This window comes from Hyperoodon ampullatus, assembly GCF_949752795.1.
Source record: "Hyperoodon ampullatus genome assembly, chromosome: 3".
NCBI classification, from domain to species: domain Eukaryota; kingdom Metazoa; phylum Chordata; class Mammalia; order Artiodactyla; family Ziphiidae; genus Hyperoodon; species Hyperoodon ampullatus.
In genome coordinates, this window is record NC_136916.1 from 46880245 (window position 1) to 46900496 (window position 20252).

The window sequence follows — 20252 nt, forward strand, 5'->3', positions numbered from 1 at the left end:
CCAAAAAAACTGGAATTTTTGACTGCTTACTGTGTTCCAGGCACAATCCTAAGCACAAATGCACTTATCCCTCATAGTAACTCTGTGAGATGGGCACTATTCTTACCCCCACTTCACGGATGAAGTAGCGGAGATAATGATTTGCCCAAGCTAATAAGTGGCAGACCCAGGACATGAATTTAGACGACTGCCTTGAGAGCCTGAGCTTTTAACCATGCTATAAATAAATGTGATAAGTCAGAACTTGGAATCCCACTAAATAGTTCATTTTAAACAAAACAGTTGGAGGTCAAACTGGCCACTTAGTTTGGAAAAACCACAACAGAGAAGAAGCTTTACTAGCTTGCTTCCTACTGAGTATTAGAAATGGAACTGTCTTCCTTGGTTGAAACCCCTCCATCGCCAACTTAAGAATTTATAAATCAACGCACTACTTCGGCTTCTTGGGTTCTTGCAGCAAGACCGACGTTAGCGCTTACCGGCGAGGAGCGGAAAGGCCGCAGGGTCCACTCCCCAGTTCTCAGCCCCGCCGCAGCCTCGCGCTATTTTCTGCCAACAGTAGGGGCGTGGACAGAATCGCCCCCCAGGCTGGAGGCCGCCCGTGTTGCCGTAACTCTCGCGGGAAGATGCGTCGTTGCCTCGGTAACGGCGTCGCGGCCGCGAAAGATGGCGGGGCGAAGTTTTAAGGTTCGTTCAACTCTACTCTGCTGGGTAGCAGCTAGGTTTCGGGCGGTCCTGCGGACACCGGAATTCATTTAACTATGGGTCTGAAAGTGTCTCTTTTACAGAGACGGGGCGTTTCAGGGACTCCGCTTCCACCACGCGTTCAGCAACCTGCCACACCTCGTCGGGACCTCCTCGCCAAGGAGGAAGAATATAAGTAAGAAATTTGGCGGTTCAGCTTTTCCTTCTTTCTTTCACTTAAATGAGGCTGCTTACAAATACTTTTCCTGGTGACTGACTGGATCTTTGGGACCATTCACTGTCCAGCAGTTTATCATCCCGTTCGCTTGCCCTTCTTTTTAACTTGAGCTGCGGCCTCGTAGCTGTTGAAAGTGGGTGAAAATTTAACCCAAGTGATTAAACCTGTTCGTCAGCGAGATGATACCGCTAGAAGTAGTTTGGATAGCAGGAATTGCCACGAATAGTTCAGTTTCTAGTTAAAGGAATTCCACTTAATTTTAAGTTCCTAGAGTTTACGTATGTAAATTTCTTTTAGGTTTGGTTTCTAAACTGAAAGCATGTTTCTCAGGGCATTTGGAATTACCGTTGTCATCCACATTTGGTGGTGTTGGGAGGATTTCCCTTCCTTATCTGCTGTCAGTGTAATTACAGCTATCCTGACAACACGTGCTTTCATTCTTGGACCACTCCACTCTTCATCCCCCGGTTTTCATGCAGATGTCAGAGTAATCTTTTAATTTGATCTTGTCACTCCCTTGTCTAAAACTTTGCAGTGGTTTCCAGTTGCACTTCAAAAGCTCTGTCACACCAGGCTCCTACCTCTTGTGTGATCTTGACCTCTCTCCTTTTTGCCTACCAGAGTGGCCTTTCTTGACTATGATAAGTAGGCTCCCCATTACTCTTTTTTAATTGTGTGATTAAATTTTCATTGCAATTAGCATAACTTGTTACAGTAAATTCATTTGTTAGTTTACATTTTGTCTGTTTCCTCCACTGGACTGTTAGTTCCACAAGGTCAGAGACCATGTCTTTTATTTGGCCTCGTATATACCCTTACCAAAAAAATTATATTTTAAAAATTCACCTTTTTAATTTAAAGTAATTTAATTTAAAACTTGGGAAACATTCTGGCAGTTCCTCAAATGGTTTAACATAGAGTTACCAAATGATCTGTACTTAAAATTAAAGCATGTTTAGAGTTAAAACTGAAGTGTACTTTCTTTAGATAAACTAGACACGTGTCAACTTGCATGTAGAAACATAATGATCTTCCACTGCTTGATGAAATGGGCCTATTATTCAAGTATGAATGTACTTAATCAATGGATCTGTTGTTCATATACAGCTCTGAATCACCTGTTTTCAACCCAAAACATTTGTTTTCTTTATCATGCACCAGACAGCACTAAATACGTGCACTGATTAGGTTAATTCATTCGGTTATTTAAACATCTATTTGCATCTGGCCCTTCATTAAGGATATGCTCCTGATCAAAGTCAGGCATCTATAGGAACTATTCTATTTTAGCAAAAGTTTTGTGGTAAAGGCTCCCACTTGTTACTTGTTCTGTTATATGCACTCCGAGGTGTGCAAATCTGAGGCGTTTGAACAGAGTAGCTCCCAGGCACTGCTTGAAATTTGTGATCACTCAGCACTATGCATAAGGGTGAAATGTCTGGCCATCCTTATAGGCAAGACTATGAATTCATAACAGAGTATTTTGCCACATGTTGTCTTGGTGGTAAGCATATGGGGATGTTGTTTTAATAACTGAACACAGCACTTTGCAGGGATCCCAATGCAGAATCTTTTACGATCAGCTCCTGTCAAATAGTTGGAGGAAATAATCACTATATGAGACAGTAAACCAAGGAATATGCTGATCACTCAAGTCAATAGATATTCCAAGCCTTGTGCGTATATCATAAAACCAGAGAGCTAAACAATAAGATTACATGACATCTGGTTTAATTGATCTTGATAACTGGAAGGGCAAGCCTTCCCCCAAACTTCTTGCCTATAAATGCCAATTACATTGGATTTATAGATTAATTTGCAGAGAACTGACATCTTTATGCTGTTGAATCTGCCCTTCCACGAATGTGATATATCTCTATTTACATGTGGGTGTTTTGGGTATCCATTAATAATATTTTATCATATTACTAGATAAGAGTCTTGCATGTACAATTTTTTCAAGGTACCTTATAGTTTTTTCTTGCTATAATGAATGGCTCTTTTTCTACTACATTTTCTAATTGGTTATATGTATAGAAACATTGCTGATTTTTGTATGTTGATCCTAGACCTATATTTATATAGATTGTCAGCTCTACTGAACTCTCTTATTCTGCAGAGTCCGTTGAGTTTTTTATAAAGACAGTTATATCATATGCAAATTGTGATAGTTTTGTCCCTTTACAATTTCTTCTACATCCTTTTTCTTGATCTGGTTAGAACTTCCAGTGCAATATGAAATAGAAAAAGTAATGGTAAGCATTTTTATCTTAGTTATGATTTTCAGGAACCCACTTTTAATAATTTATTACTACATTTGAGGTTTGCTGTAGCGTTTTGGTATTTTTTTTAATCAGGCTTAAGGACGCTGTTTCCCTTAATTCTTTATTTTTTAATCAAGGATAGCTGATATGCAGTATTATACCCTTAATTTGTATTTTGAATGAATGTTAAATTTTAACAAAGCTTTTCCCCCCAAAATTTATTTAGGCGATGAAATTTTTTCCACCCCCTCATTTAATGTTTTAACATACTGAACTACAAAGGCAGATTTCTTGTTTTCTTTTAAAGTCCCCTGGATTAGATTGCTTTAATTTTATGGAGGTTGTTTTCCATCTATAAACAGAAATGAAATTGGTCTTGCACTTTTTTCTAGTTCTTTGCCTTTCTGATTTTGATGTGATTATTATCCTAGCCACATAAAAATAAGCTGAATAGTTTTCCTTTTTTGTTTTAGTCTGTTCTTGGAAGCTTCTTGTAATCAGAGATCATCTGCCCTTTGATTAAAATTGTGAAACTGAGTCTAGTGTGGGTTTTGTTTTTTTTTTTGCCTGTGAATGCAGTTTCTTTAATAATTTTTGCTTCCAGAATAAATTTTGGTTATTTGCAAGTTTTCTGGAAAAGTGTCCACTTCATGTATGTTTTAAAATGTATTAACATACATTTATTCTAATTACGCTCTTATGTTTTAAATCGTGACTGTATCTGTAACCTTATACACACCTTCTTTTGGGGACTTTTCTGTCAGTCTTGCTGGGAGGTGTATATGTTTTATTGGTCTTTTCACAGAATTAGCTTTTGGTTTTATTGCTAATCTATGTGATTTAAATTTTTTTTTGATTAGTCTTATCTCTATTATTTCTCTCTCTTCTAATGGTGGATTTATTTCTTCTTTTTTTAGTTTCTTTTTTTAGTTTAGTTTTTCTTATTTTTTAATACATACATTTAATTTCTGTATATTTCTCTCCAACGACAGCTTATCAGTATTTCAGTATCTGTTTTGATATATATATTTCTTTTGTGGTTATTTAGTTTTAAATATTTTATGATTTTTCATAGTGATTATTTTAGGAGTGTGTTTTTGTAGTTCTCAAGCATCTGTTTGTTTGCTTGTTTGTTTTATTTTTGTTATTTTATAATTTATTTTTAATTGTACTATGGTCAGAGAATGTATATAATATTGATTTTCAAAAATGTTTTGAAACTTAGTTGTGACCAGGTACGTGTTGAATTTTTGTAAATATTCTGTGTGTTCTTTGATAGAAAGTGTATTCACTATTTGTTGACTCATATCTTAGATCAAGCTAATTAATATTGCTGTCCATAACATCAGTATCATCACCATTTTTTTTCTAGTACCTGTGTTAGTTTCTGTTAGAGATGTACTGAAATCAGCTATAATTATGATTAAAAATTTCTCCTTGTAATTGTGTCCAATTTTGTTTGGGGGCTATATTGTTTGATTTATTTAAATCTTCTTGATGAATAATTTCTTTCATTATTATGTAGTGTCTGTTATATCTTCTTTCATTTCTTTATTCTCAAACTTTTTATGTCATTTAGCTTTATTAAGAGCATTTCTTTTATATTCTCTGGTAATTTCTGCCTTCTAATGAGTGAATTTATTTATATTATTTTGTTTATTAATTTGAAGTTGTTTGGACCATCTTATTTTTGTTTTCTATTTATGCCTTTGGGGTTTTCTTCTGTCTTTTATTGGTTGAATGAGTTTTCATTATGTCTTTATTTTTCCTTTACTGGTTTGGAAAGACCTTAGAATGCTTTAACTTGGTTTCCCTCATTTGTCGAGTTATATAATACTTATTTCCCCTTTGCTTTGAATACCCTTACCTGTTATTTCCATATTCTGTACTAATTTAGATTTATCATCATGTTTTCTCATTTCTTTGCACTTTTTTTCTAGGTTCAATTTCCTCTTTTCTGAAGCATAGGCCATTCATTACTTCTCTGTATGAAAATCGGAGTCTTAAATTCTCCAGTCTTACCCGAAAATTTTGTTACTTTGCACTTATTCTTCAAAGATAGTTTAGCTGAATATAGAACTTGAAATGGCTAGTCCCTGCCCCCCCCACCTCCCGATGGTCCATTAAAGATACCATTTCATTGTCCATTGGAATCTAGAGATATTGATAAGGCATCTACTGCTAGCATTTAAGATAGTCATGCAGGTAGACTATTTTTCTCTCTTCTTTTTAAATATTTGCTTTGTAATTTAAAGAACATTCTCCTTGTCTTTGAAGTTCTGCAGTTTCACTATGATGTGTACAGGTGTGGATTTGTTTTCTTAATTCTGCTTGAGGTCCCTATATTTATTCATTTCTGGAACATTCTCAGCATTATCTCTTTTAAAAAAAAGTATTTTCTTTTGTTTTATGTTTCTTGCTATATTCTTCAAGTTTCAAATATTTGTCGTTTTTCTTTGTTTTGTTGCAGTATACTTGATTTACAATATTATACTATTTTCAGGTATACAGCATAGTGATTCAAAACTTTTATAGATTATACTCCATTTAAAGTTATTATAAAATAATGGCTATATTTCCTGTGCTGTACAATATATCCTTGTATCTTATTTATTTTATATATAGTAGTTTGTATCTCTTAATCCTTTAACCCTATTGTACTCCTCCCCCCTTCCCTCTCTCCATTGGTAACCACTTGTTCTGTACGTATATGGGTCTGTTTCTGTTTTGTTATATTCATTATTTGCTTCATTTTTTAGATTCCACACATAAGTGATAACACACAGTATTTGTCTTTCTCTGACTTATTTCACTAAGCATAATACCCTCCAGGTCCATTTATGTTGTTGCAGATGGCAAAATTTCATTCTTTTTTTATAACTGAATAGTATTCCATGGTATGTATGCAGATGTATATATATATATAGATAGATAGATATACATATATCACATCTTCTTTATCCATTCATCTGTTGATGAACATGTAGGTTGCTTCCATATCTTGGCTATTCTAAATAATGCTGCTATGAACATTGGGGTGCATATATCTCTTCAGAGTAGTGTTTTCATTTTCTTTGGATATATATCCAGGAGTGGAATTACTGGGTCATATGGTAGTTATATCTTTAAGTTTTTGAGAAACTGCCATCCTGTTTTCCACAGTGGCTGCACCAATTTATGTTCCCCCCAACAGTGCACAAGGGTTCCCTTTTCTCCACATCCTTGCCAACATTTGTTATTTGTGGTCTTTTTGGTGATAGCCATTCTGACAGGTGTGAGGTGATATATTATTGTAGTTTTGCTTTGCATTTCTCTGATGATTAACAGTGTTGAGCATTTCATGTGCCAGTTGGCCATCTGTATTCTTCTTTGGGAAGATGTCTATTCAGGTCTTCTGCCCATTTTTTAACCAGGTTATTTGTTTTTTTTGATATTGAGTAGTATGAGCTATTTATATAGTTTGGGCATTAAACCCTTGTTGGTCATATCATTTGCAAATATTTTCTCCCATTCAGTAGATTGTCTTTTCATTTTGTCAATGCTTTCTTTTTTTGTTTTGCGGTACGCAGGCCTCTCACTGTTGCAGCCTCTCCCGTTGCGGAGCACAGGCTCCAGATGCGCAGGCTCAGTGGCCATGGCTCACGGGCCTAGCTGCTCCGCGGCATGTGGGATCTTCCCGGACCGGGGCACGAACCTGTGTCCCCTGCATCGGCAGGCGGACTCAACCACTGCGCCACCAGGGAAGCCCTGTCAATGCTTTCTTTTCCTTTCCTTTCCTTTTAAATTTAATTAGGTCCTATCATTTATTTATTTAGTTAGTTAGTTTCCTCTGCCTTAGGAGACAGATCCAAAAAATACTGCTGTGGTTAATGTCAGAGTGTTCCGCCTCTGTTTTCTTCTGGAGTTTTATGGTTTATGGTCTTACATTTAAGTCTTTAATCCATTTTGAGTTTATTTTTGAATATGGTGTGAAAAAATGTTCTAATTTCATTCTTTTACATGTAGCAGTCCAGTCTTCCCAGCACCACTTGTTGAAAGACTGTCTTTTCCTCATTTATATTTTTGCTTCCTTTGTCATAGATTAATTGCCCATATAAGTCCATTCTCTAGTAGGTCTGTGTCTTTATTCCCGTCTTACCCCTAGGTTCTTTATGACATTATTTTTTCCATAGATTCCATATATATGTGTTAGCATACGATATTTGTCTTTCTCTTTCTGACTTACTTCACTCTGTATGACAGACTCTAGGTCCATCCACCTCACTACAAATAACTCCATTTCGTTTCTCTGTATGGCTGAGTAATATTCCATTGTATATATGTGCCACATCTTCTTTATCCATTCATCTGTTGGTGGACACTTAGGTTGTTTCCATCTCCGGGCTATTGTAAATAGAGCTGCCATGAACATTTTGGTACATGACTCTTTTTGAATTATGGTTTTCTCAGGGTATATGCGCAGTAGTGGGATTGCTGGGTCGTATGGTAGTTCTATTTTTAGTTTTTTAAGGAACCTCCATACTGTTCTCCATAGTGGCTGTACCAATTCACATTCCCACCAGCAGTGCAAGAGTGTTCCCTTTTCTCAACACCCTCTCCAGCATTTATTGTTTGTAGATTTTTTGGTGATGACCATTCTGACCGGTGTGAGATGATATCTCATTGTAGTTTTGATTTGCATTTCTCTAATGATTAATGATGTTGAGCATTCTTTCATGCGTTTGTTGGCAATCTGTATATCTTCTTTGGAGAAATTTCTATTTAGGTCTTCTGCCCATTTTTGGATTGGGTTGTTTGTTTTTTTGTTATTAAGCTGCATGAGCTGCTTATACATTTTGGAGATTAATCCTTTGTCAGTTGCTTCATTTGCAAATATTTTCTCCCATTCTGAGGGTTGTCTTTTGGTCTTGTTTATGGTTTCCTTTGCTGTGAAAAAGCTTTGAAGTTTCATTAGGTCCCATTTGTTTGTTTTTATTTCCATTTCTCTAGGACGTGGGTCCAAAAGGATCTTGCTGTGATTTATGTCATAGAGTGTTCTGCCTATGTTTTCCTCTAAGAGTTTGATAGTTTCTGGCCTTACATTTAGGTCTTTAATCCATTTTGAGCTTATTTTTGTGTATGGTGTTAGGGAGTGTTCTAATCTCATACTTTTACATGTCCCTGTCCAGTTTTCCCAGCACCACTTATTGAAGAGGCTGTCCTTTCTCCACTGTACATTCCTGCCTCCTTTATCAAAGATTAGGTGACCATATGTGCGTGGGTTTATCTCTGGGCTTTCTATCCTGTTCCATTGATCTATATTTCTGTTTTTTGTGCCAGTACCATACTGTCTTGATTACTGTAGCTTTGTAGTATAGTCTGAAGTCAGGGAGCCTGATTCCTCCAGCTCCATTTTTCGTTCTCAAGATTGCTTTGGCTATTCGGAGTCTTTTGTGTTTCCATACAAATTGTGAAATTTTTTGTTCTAGTTCTGTGAAAAATGCCAGTGGTAGTTTGATAGGGATTGCATTGAATCTGTAGATTGCTTTGGGTGGTAGAGTCATTTTCACAATGTTGATTCTTCCAATGCAAGAACATGGTATAACTCTCCATCTATTTGTATCCTCTTTAATTTCTTTCATCAGTGTCTTATAATTTTCTGCATACAGGTCTTTTGTCTCCTTAGGTAGGTTTATTCCTAGATATTTTATTCTTTTTGATGCAGTGGTAAATGGGAGTGTTTTCTTAATTTCCCTTTCAGATTTTTCATTATTAGTGTATAGGAAAGCCAGAGATTTCTGTGCATTAATTTTGTATCCTGCTACTTTACCAAATTCATTGATTAGCTCTAATAGTTTTCTGGTAACATCTTTAGGATTATTTATAGTATCATGTCATCTGCAAACAGTGACAGCTTTACTTCTTCTTTTCCAATTTGGATTCCTTTTATTTCCTTTTCTTCTCTGATTGCTGTGGCTAAAACTTCCAAAACTAGGTTGAATAAGAGTGGTGAGAGTGGGCAACCTTCTCTTGTTCCTGATCTTAGTGGAAATGGTTTCAGTTTTTCACCAATGAGGACGATGTTTGCTGTGGGTTTGTCATATATGGCCTTTATTATGTTGAGGAAAGTTCCCTCTATGCATACTTTCTGCAGGGTTTTTATCATAAATTGCTGTTGAATTTTGTTGAAAGCTTTCTCTGCATCTATTGAGATGATCATATGGTTTTTCTCCTTCACTTTGTTAATATGGTGTATCACGTTGATTGATTTGCGTATATTGAAGAATCCTTGGATTCCTGGAATAAACCCCACTTGATCATGGTTTATGATCCTTTTAATGTGTTGTTGGATTCTGTTTGCTAGTATTTTGTTGAGAATTTTTGCATCTATGTTAATCAGTGACACTGGCCTGTGGTTTTCTTTCTTTGTGACATCCTTGTCTGGTTTTGGTATCAGGGTGATGGTGGCCTCCTAGAATGAGTTTGGGACTGTTCCTCCCTCTGCTGTATTTTGGAAGAGTTTGAGAAGGATAGGTGTTAGCTCTTCTCTAAATGTTTGATAGAATTTGCCTGTGAAGCCATCTGGTCCTGGACTTTTGTTTGTTGGAAGATTTTTTTTTTTTTTTTTTTTTTTTTGCGGTACGCGGGTCTCTCACTGCTGTGGCCTCTCCCATCGCGGAGCACAGGCTCCGGACGTGCAGGCTGAGCGGCCATGGCTCACGGGCCCAGCCGCTCCGCGGCACGTGGGATCCTCCCGGACCGGGGCACGAACCCGCGTCCCCTGCATTGGCAGGCGGACTCTCAACCACTGCGCCACCAGGAAAGCCCTGTTGGAAGATTTTTAATCACAGTTTCTATTTCAGTGCTTGTGATTGGTCTGTTCATATTTTCTGTTTCTTCCTGATTCATTCTTGGCAGGTTGTGCTTTTCTCAGAACTTGTCCATTTCTTCCAGGTTGTGCATTTGATTGGCATAGAGTTGCTTGTAGTAATCTCTCATGAACTTTTGTATTTCTGCAGTGTCAGTTGTTACTTCTCCTTTTTCATTTCTAATTCTATTGATTTGAGTCTTCTCCCTTTTTTTCTTGATGAGTCTGACTAATGGTTTATCAATTCTGTTTATCTTCTCAAAGAACCAGCTTTTAGTTTTATTGATCTTTCTTATCGTTTCTTTCATTTCTTTTTCATTCATTTCTGATCTGATCTTTATGATTTCTTTCCTTCTGCTAACTTTGGGGTTTTTTTGTTCTTCTTTCTCTAATAGCTTTAGGTGCAAGGTTAGGTTGTTTATTCGAAATGTTTCCTGTTTCTTAAGGTAGGATTGTATTGCTATAAACTTCCCTCTTAGAATTGCTTTTGCTGCATCCATAGGTTTTGGGTCGTCGTGTCTCCATTGTCATTTGTTTCTAGGTTTTGTTGTTTTTTTTTGTGGTACGCAGGCCTCTCATTGTTTTGGCCTCTCTCGTTGCGGAGCACAGGCTCCGGACGCACAGGCTCCGGACGCACAGGCTCAGCGGCCATGGCTCACGGGCCTAGCTGCTCTGCGGCCTGTGGGATCTTCCCGGACCGAGGCACGAACCCGTGTCCCCTGCATCAGCAGGCAGACTCTCAACCACTGTGCTACCAGGGAAGCCCTCTAGGTATTTTTTGATTTCCTCTTTGATTTCTTCAGTGATCACTTCGTTATTAAGTAGTGTATTGTTTAGCCTTCATGTGTTTGTATTTTTTTTACAGATCTTTTCCTGTAATTGAGATCTAGTCTCATAGTGTTGTGGTTGGAAAAGATACTTGATACAATTTCAATTTTCTTAAATTTACCAGGGCTTGATTTTTGACCCAAGATATGATCTATCCTGGTGAAAGTTCCATGAGCACTTGAGAAAAATGTGTATTCTGTTGTTTTTGGATGGACTGTCCTATAAATATCAATTAAGTCCATCTTGTTTAATGTATCATTTAAAGCTTGTGTTCCCTGGGCTTCCCTGGTGGCGTAGTGGTTGACAGTCCACCTGCCAATGCAGGGGACACAGGTTCGTGCCCCGGTCCGGGAAGATCCCACATGCCGCGGAGCAGCTAGGCCCGTGAGCCATGGCCACTAATTCTGCGCGTCCAGAGCTTGTGCTTCGCAACGGGAGAGGCCACAACAGTGAGAGGCCCACATACAGCAAAAACAAAAAACAAACAAACAAACAAAAAAACGCTTGTGTTTCCTTATTTATTTTCATTTTGGATGATCTGTCCATTGGTGAAAGTGGGGTGTTAAAGTCCCTTACTATGAATGTGTTACTGTCGATTTCCCCTTTTATGGCTGTTAGTATTTGCCTTATGTATTGAGGTGCTCCTATGTTGGGTGCATAAATATTTACAGTTGTTATATCTTCTTCTTGGATTGATCCCTTGATCATTATGTAGTGTCCTTCTTTGTCTCTTCTAGTAGTCTTTATTTTAAAGTCTGTTTTGTCTGATATGAGAATTGCTACTCCAGCTTTCTTTTGATTTCCATTTGCATGGAATACCTTTTTCCACCCCCTCACTTTCAGTCTGTATGTGTCCCTATGTCTGAAGTGGGTCTCTTGTAGACAGCATATATTTGGGTCTTGTTTTTGTATTCATTCATCCAGTCTGTGTCTTTTGGTAGGAGCATTTAATCCATTTACATTTAAGGTAATTATTGATATGTATGTTCCTATTCCCATTTTCTTAATTGTTTTGGGTTTGTTATTGTAGGTCTTTCCCTTCTCTTGTGTTTCTTGCCTAGAGAAGTTCCTTTAGCATTTGTTTTAAAGCTGGTTTAGTGGTTCTGAACTCTCTCAGCTTTTGCTTGTCTGTAAAGGTTTTAATTTCTCCATCAAATCTGAATGAGATCCTTGCTGGGTAGAGTAATCTTGGTTGTAGGTTTTTCTCCTTCATCACTTTAAATATGTCCTGCCAGTCCCTTCTGGCTTGCAGAGTTTCTGCTGAAAGATCCTTTCCCATATTAGGGAAGTTTTCAAGTATAATCTCTTCAAATATTTTCTCAGTCCCTTTTCTTTTTCTCTTCTTCTTCTGGGACCCCTATAATTCGAATGTTGGTGCATTTAATGTTGTCCCAGAGGTCTCTGAGACTGTCCTCAGTTCTTTGCATTCTTTTTTCTTTATTCTGCTCTGCAGTAGTTATTTCCACTATTTTATCTTCCAGGTCACTTATCCGTTCTTCTGCCTCAGTTATTCTGCTATTGATCCCATCTAGAGTATTTTTAATTTCATTTATTGTGTTGTTCGTCCTTGCTTGTTTCATCTTTAGTTCTTCTAGGTCCTTGTTAAATGTTGCTTTTATTGTGTCTATTCTATTTACAAGGTTTTGGATCATCTTTCCTATCATTATTCTGAATTCTTTTTCAGGTAGACTGCCTATTTCCTCTTCATTTGTTAGGTCTGGTGGGTTTTTATCTTGCTACTTCATCTGCTGTGTGTTTTTCTCTCTTCTCATTTTGATTATCTTACTGTGTTTGGGGTCTCCTTTTTGCAGGCTGCAGGTTCGTAGTTCCCGTTGTTTTTGGTGTTTGTCCCCAGTGGCTAAAGTTGGCTCAGTGGGTTGTGTAGGCTTCCTGGTGGAGGGGACTAGTGCCTGTGTTCTGGTGGATGAGGCTGGATCTTGTCTTTCTGGTGGGCAGGTCCATGTCTGGTGGTGTGTTTTGGGGTGTCTGTGGACTTATTATGATTTTAGGCCACCTCTCTGTTAATGGGTGGGGTTGTGTTCCTGTCTTGCTAGTTGTTTGGCATAGGGTGTCCATCACTGTACCTTGCTGGTCGTTGAGTGAAGCTGGGTGCTGGTGTTGAGATGGAGATCTCTGGGAGATTTTTGCCATTTGATATTACGTGGGGCTGGGAGGTCTCTTGTGGACCAGTGTCCTGAAGTTGGCTCTCCCACCTCAGAGTCACAGAACTGACTCCTGGCTGCAGCACCAAGAGCCTTTCATCCACACGGCTCAGAATAAACGGGAGAAAACGTAGAAAGAAAGAAATAGAGAAAGGGAGGATGGGATGAAGGAAAGAAGATAAAATAAAGTTATTAAAATAAAAAATAATTATAAAAATTTTTTTTTAAAAAGCGGATGGAAAAAAGCCTAGGAGAAATGGTGAAAGCAAAGCTATACAGACAAAATCTCACACAGAAGCATAGACATACACACTCACAAAAAGAGGCAAAGGGGAAAAAATCATAAATCTTGTTCTCAAAGTCCACCTCCTCAATTTGGGATGATTCGTTGTCTATTCATGTATTCCACAGATGCAGGGTACATCAAGTTGATTGTGGAGCTTTAATCCACTGCTTCTGAGGCTGCTGGGAGAGATTTCCCTTTGTCTTCTTTGTTCGCACAGCTCCTGGGGCTCAACTTTGGATTTGGCCCCGCCTCTGCGTGTAGGTTGCTGGTGGGTGTCTGTTCTTCACTCAGAGAGGACGAGGTTAAAGGAGCAGCTGCTTTGGGTGGCTCTGGCTCACTCAGGCTGTGGGGCGGGAGGGGTGCAGATGCTGGGCGAGCCTGCAGCGGCGGAGGCCGGCGGGACGTTGCACCAGCCTGAGGTGCGCCGTGCGTTCTCCCGGGGAAGTTGTCCCTGGATCCCGGGACCCTGGCAGTGGCGGGCTGCACAGGCTCCCCGGAAGGGAGGTGTGGATAGTGACCTGTTCTCGCTCACAGGCTTCTTGGTGGCGGCAGCAGCAGCCTTAGTGTCTCATGCCCGTCTCTGGGGTCTGCGCTGTTAGCCGCGGCTCACACCTGTCTCTGGAGCTCCTTTAAGCAGCGCTGTTAATCCCCTATCCTCGCGCACCAGGAAACAAAGAGGGAAGAAAAAGTCTCTTGCTTCTTCGGCAGGTCGAGACTTTTCCCTGGACTCCCTCCCAGCTAACCGTGGTGCACTAACCCCTTCAGGCTGTGTTCACGCAGCCAGTCCTCTCCCTGCGCTCTGACCTAAGCCCGAGCCTCAGCTCCCAACCCCGCCCGCCCCGGCGGTTGAGCAGACAAGCCTCTAGGGCTGGCGAGTGCCGGTCGGCACCAATCCTCTGTGCGGAAATTTCTCCATTCTGCCCTCTGCACCCCTGTTGCTGTGCTCTCCTCCGTGGCTCCGAAGCTTCCCCCCTCCTCCACCCACAGTCTCCGCCCACGAAGGGGCTTCCTAGTATGTGGAAACTTTTCCTCCTTCACGGCTCCCTCCCACTGGTGCTGGTCCCATCCCTATTCTTTTGTCTCTGTTTATTCTTTTTTCTTTTGCCCTACCCAGGTATGTGGGGAGTTTCTTGCCTTTTGTGAGGTCTGAGGTCTTCTGCCAGCGTTCAGTAGGTGTTCTGTAGGAGTTGTTCCACGTGTAGATGTATTTCTGGTGTATCTGTGGGGAGGAAGGTGATCTCCGCGTCTTACTCTTCCGCCATCTTCCCCTCGGTCCATGCACTTGTTTCTTAATGCAATTTGTTACGTTTGTGAAGACATCTTTAGTAGGGTTTGCTTTCTGAGAGAGTTGCATGTGTTCTAGATGAGTAAATCCCTAAGGGTGGTTTTGCATTTAACTTTATTAGCTTATCAGAGTTTTCATTGGTTCTAATCCAACTTACTATATTAAAGTTATAGCATAGTGTCCCTGTACCATCTGGGTAAGATGAACTTGGACTACACTCCTGTGTGCTCTGATTACTCACAAGAGAATCTTTTCCACACATGGCTCTAGTTTCATTTCCATTCACCTAAGGTTATGGGTAGTGTTTTTGTGGTCTGTGGTTCACAGGTGTAGCCCTTGGTGACTCATGTGCATCAGTTTCTAGCTGTTAAGCTGTTTTGGCTTCTGTTCCTGTTTCCTGCTCTCATTTTGAGTTGCTGCTTTATTTTTAGTGCCAGGGTATTTTCCTTGCCTGAGTTTAAGTTTAGCAATATTTCGTTCATTATATTTTATCCAGGATTTCTATGGGTTTTGGAGCAGAAGAATAGCCTTTTGATTTATCTCAGCCTGCTATATTGACCAGAAACCTCTAATTGTTACTGTTAAGGAAATGTGAAAAAGCAGGTAAAGGCATCTTGAATACAACTTTAAGTCTTTATTAGATATTTTTATTTTGATTAACTCATCCTAAGATATAAAAATATTTCTTAAAACATCAGACTTTTTAAAGAAGGGATATGATACTGCTTTTTTTCTTCCTGGGGGTGGGAGTCATCACTGGTTTTTGGTACTTCTGAATCACATATCTAAAAAACCAAGGTATCTCATTTTAAAAATTGCTCTGCATATTTTCTCCATAAAACTTCAGAAGAGCCTAGATAGTCTAGAAATGTGACCTACAAATAGAATTTAAAAGTTACATGCTTTTGAAGATGTTTATTATAATGTTAACCTTTAAAACTGAGAAGGGGACTTCAACTAACGGGGAACAGTTTAGTACATTATGTTAACTTCAACTCTAGAATATTTCATAGCCACTTAAGACACTAATTATTAAAATTATATAGAGATAAATATATTCCATCTGTATTGTTATGGCAGAACAGTACAAGATTGTGTGTGTGCTTACAGATGAAAATTATAAGGGAATTTTAAAAATGATTGGATGATGGTGGTAGGATGATGAGCAATTTTTCCTTTAAAAACGGTTTCCCTCAATGGCATTGCTATTCTTACAGTCTTAATGGGACTAAATAGTATTCCTATTCTTTGCTAGATTCCAAATAGATTGAAAAAAAAAAGGAGTGGCAGGTGTAGGTCAAAGTAATCACCTGTATTCCTGATGAAGCTGATATTGAAGTATGTAGCTGAGTTATGAGCCACCTCAGGTCTGCTCACTAAACCCCAGATATACCTCCCCAGTCACCTGAACACCCCTGATGAAATCAGCCCCCTCCACACCCCACCCCACCCCACTCCTGTTCCCAATTGGAGTTGATCCCAAGAACATGGAGAGTGGAACTGAGTTGAACCCACCCAGTTTATTCTTCCCAAATAAATCATTCCACCTGAAGTAATGGCCAGGGAGAGGCTAGGAGTTACATGGTTTGAACTTCCACCAGAAAGAAGAAGGATCATGGGGATTTGGAGATAAGCTTTGTAATAGTTGTGTTAATTTTCTAATAAAAATGTCATGTGTATGTTTTGGCATTTATTGATTAGCTAAATTGTAGTTATTGAAATTTAATTACTTTTATTTTTGTGTTACAATCTTCAGTCTATCACAATTATTATTTTCTGCTTTTAGGCGTTTAAATGCAGAATTAGAGGCAAAAACGGCTGATCTGGTTCGACAAGCTAAGGAAGTAATAGTAAGTGAATGTACAATTAATAGTAATTCCATGTAAGTGCTAGTTTTTTAACTTTTTAATTTGATGTGTAACATACATACAAAAAGTGCCCAAAGCATAAATTTTCAGCTCAATGAATTATCATAAATTGAACATCAATATATGCATAAGTATGTGTATACATGCATGTATATGTTTTTGATAAGCACACTTTTAAAAAAATTTTTGGCTGCATTGGGTCTTCGTTGCGGTGCGTGGGCTTCTCATTGCAGTGGCTTCTCTTGTTGCGGAGCACAGGCTCTGGAGCATAGGCTCAGTAGTTGTGGCACAGGAGCTTAGTTGTTCCACGGCACGTGCCATCTTCCTGGACCAGGGCTCGAACCTGCATCCCCTGCGTTGGCAGGCGGATTCTTAACCACTGCACCACCAGAGAAGCCCAGCACATGTTTTCTAAAAGCCACTGAAAAAGTGTTTTCCATTTAGATATTCCAGTCATCTAATTAATAGGAACATTAATATTGAATAGTATTTCCCACTGTTTTAAGATTAATGTTTGCAAGTAGCTATATAGAATTAGTACTGGTAATTCAGTAAGGATAGAAATAAACTGGTCTCTGGACAGAAGCTGAATAAAGGTTAACAAGTACCATTAATGCTCAGATGGTAATCTGTTTCTTAAACTCTGCAGTTGGATGTAACTCAGATTCTTAGGGCTAGACTATAATCAGATTTATAGTCAGGCAAAATGTAGTGAGGTTACATCACTAGACAATGTAAGCATATTTGCCCCATTCTGGCTACCAAATTGGTTATTCCTACTTTAAGCATCCCTCCCTAAGTATCAGCATTCCCAATATTAGTTGATAGGATATAGTAATATTCCTTAGAGGAATAAAGTAGCTGCTTTCAAACTTTTTAAATTTTTTATTCTAATTCATTTATAATTCTCTTTCATTTAAATCCCACCCCCACCCCAGTTTGGAGTTGATGGAGGCAGGGAAGAATAGGCAATATTTTAATGTCTTAGACAGATCCATCATTATTTGTTAGTTTAGGAATGAGAATATTTAGATAATGGTTACAGATTTACTAGTTGCATTTGTAATTAAATATTTTACTAAAAAATAAACATTACATCTTTTAGTTTTTGTCAGTGTCTGAAGAGCAGGAAAATAATTTTTCTGAAAATAATGTTCAGAAATTCAACATTATAGTAGAGTGAGTGATCCATTATGTATTCTGATCAGAGTCCTCTAATGGATATAACTTTTGCCACGTTGAATTTTTGTTTTTTTCACTTTCATATCAATACATCTTCTCCAAAAGCTTTCACTCTTAGTGCTTCATTTTTAGCACTTTCATTTGTATGTGGTCGTCTTAACATTGAAGTTTTTATGATTTGAGACAAGTTTTTCTATCCATTAAATGGATTTATGTTTCCACTTCTTGTGAACCTTATTTCCTTTGCATGTTACAGAAGATGGAAGCTGTAATGTAGTTGGGAAGCAGGAGTCAGCTAAGACCATATAAAGGCATTGGCATTCTTTCAGTTTTGCCTTAGAACTGACTCTTTTAACCAAGAATGAATGAAAGGGTGAAACTACATTGTTACAGATCTTATTTTGATACCATAGCTTTTAGAATTCTGTGCTTTGATTTTATAGAAATTGTGGACAACTCTGAAATAATTAATGATCAGAAAGGCACTTGAATATATCCTAGTTTTGTGCGTTATTTTCCTATATGACTTTGTTTTATTTAACTAGAGAGATCAACAAGAAGTACGATCTCAGTCTATTTCAACACAAATTAAATCATATGAAGAGGGAGATGATTACAGTTTAAGGTAAGTCCTAAATTCCCAAACACCTTAAAAATTTTTTCTTTTTACTGGGTAAATGCTTTAAGATTGTTTTCTGTTGTTTTTTTTTAATTAAGGTATATTTGACATACAACATTATATTGGTTTTAAGTGTACAACACAGTGATTCAGTATTTGTATATATTGTGAAATGATCACCACAGTAAGTATAGTTACTATCCATTACCATACATAGGTACAGAATCTTTTTTCCCTGTGATGAAAACTTTTAAGATCTACTTTTTTAGCAGCTTTCAAATATGCCATTAGAATTATTAAGTATAGTCTCCATGCTGTACATTACATCCCCATGACTTACTTATTTTATAATTGGAAATTTGTACCCTTTGACTCCTTTCACCTATTTCGCCTGCTCCCAACCAACCAGCCTCTGGAAACCATCAATCTGTTCTCTGTATCTACAGGCTTGTTTTTATTTGTCTGTTTTTAGATTCCACGTACAAGTGAGATCACTTATTTGTCTTTGTCTTTCTCTGACTTATTTCACTTAGCATAATGCCCTTGAGGTCCATCCATGTTGTCAAAATGGCAAGGCTTCATTCTTTTTTTATGGCTCAGTAATAGTTATATATATATAAATATCATTTTATATAATACTTTAACATATATATATATATATGTAAAAGCACATGTTCTTTTCTCATTCATTCATTGATGGACATTTAGGTTGTTTCCATATCTGGCCTATTGTAAATAATGTTGCAATGAACATGGAGGTGCATATATATAAAAAAATAAGTGTTTTCATTTTCTTCAGATAAATACCCAGAAGTGGGATTGCTGGATCATATGACAGTTCTGTTTTTAATATATTTTTTCTTTTTTCTTTTAATAGATCTTTATTGGCATATAATTGCTTCACAATACCATGTTAGTTTCTGTTGCACAACAAAGTGAATCAGCCATATGCATACATATATCCCCATATGCCCTCCCTCTTGAGCCTCCCTCCCATCCTCCCTATCACACCCCTCTAGATTATCACATAGCACTGAGCCCATCTCCCTGTGCTATGCTGCTGCTTCCCACCAGCCAACTGTTTTACATTCGGTAGTGTATATATGTCGATGCTACTCTCACTTCACCCCAGCTTCGCCCTCCTACCCCATGTCACCAAATCCATTCTCTATGTCTGCCTCTTTATTTCTGCCCTGCAACTAGGTTCATCAGTACCATTTTTTTTTTAGAATCCATATATATGTGTTAGCATACAGTGTTTGTTTTTCTCTTTCTGACTTACTTCACTCTATATGACAGACTCTAGGTCCATACATCTCACTACAAATAACTCAATTTCATTTCTTTTTATGGCTGAGTAATATTCCATTGTATATATGTGCCACATCTTCTTTATCCATCCCTCTGTCGATGGACACTTAGGTTGTTTCCATGTCCTGGCTACTGTAAATAGTGCTGCAGTGAACATTGTGGTGCATGTCTCTTTTTGAATTATGGTTTTTTCAAGGTATATACCCAGCAGTGGGATTGCTGGGTCATATGGTAGTCCCACGCACATATGGTCACCTTATCTTTGATAAAGGAGGCAGGAATGTACAGTGGAGAAAGGGCAGCCTCTTCAATAAGTGGTGCTGGGAAAACTGGACAGGTACATGTAAAAGTATGAGATTAGATCACTCCCTAACACCATACACAAAAATAAGCTCAAAATGGATTAAAGACCTAAATGTAAGGCCAGAAACTATCAAACTATTAGAGGAAAACATAGGCAGAACACTCTATGACATAAATCACAGCAAGGTCCTTTTTGACCCACCTCCTAGGGAAATGGAAATAAAAACAAAAATAAACAAATGAGACCTAATGAAACTCCATTTTTAGTTTTTTAAGGAACCTCCATACTGTTTTCCATAGTGGTTGTATCAATTTACATTCCCACCAACAGTGTAGGAGGGTTCCATTTTCACCACACCCTTTCCAGCATTTATT

The 20252-nt window shown here is 38.2% G+C and overlaps 1 protein-coding gene across 2 annotated transcripts in view; it reads left to right on the forward strand.

The window, feature by feature from the left end:
- Nucleotides 1-20252, forward strand: part of TEX9 (testis expressed 9) — a gene marked incomplete at its 5' end in the record, with an annotated part of 201408 nt that overhangs the window by 114574 nt on the left and 66582 nt on the right. Inside the window, 4 exons of one of the 2 annotated variants that reach the window (XM_079698780.1) lie at nt 667-687; nt 789-880; nt 16381-16444; nt 18190-18269. In XM_079698780.1, the coding sequence (XP_079554906.1) occupies nt 667-687; nt 789-880; nt 16381-16444; nt 18190-18269 (257 nt within the window). Of the gene's footprint in view, nt 1-666; nt 688-788; nt 881-16380; nt 16445-18189; nt 18270-20252 lie in introns of those variants that run through there. The other variant, XM_079698779.1, reaches the window with a different exon arrangement.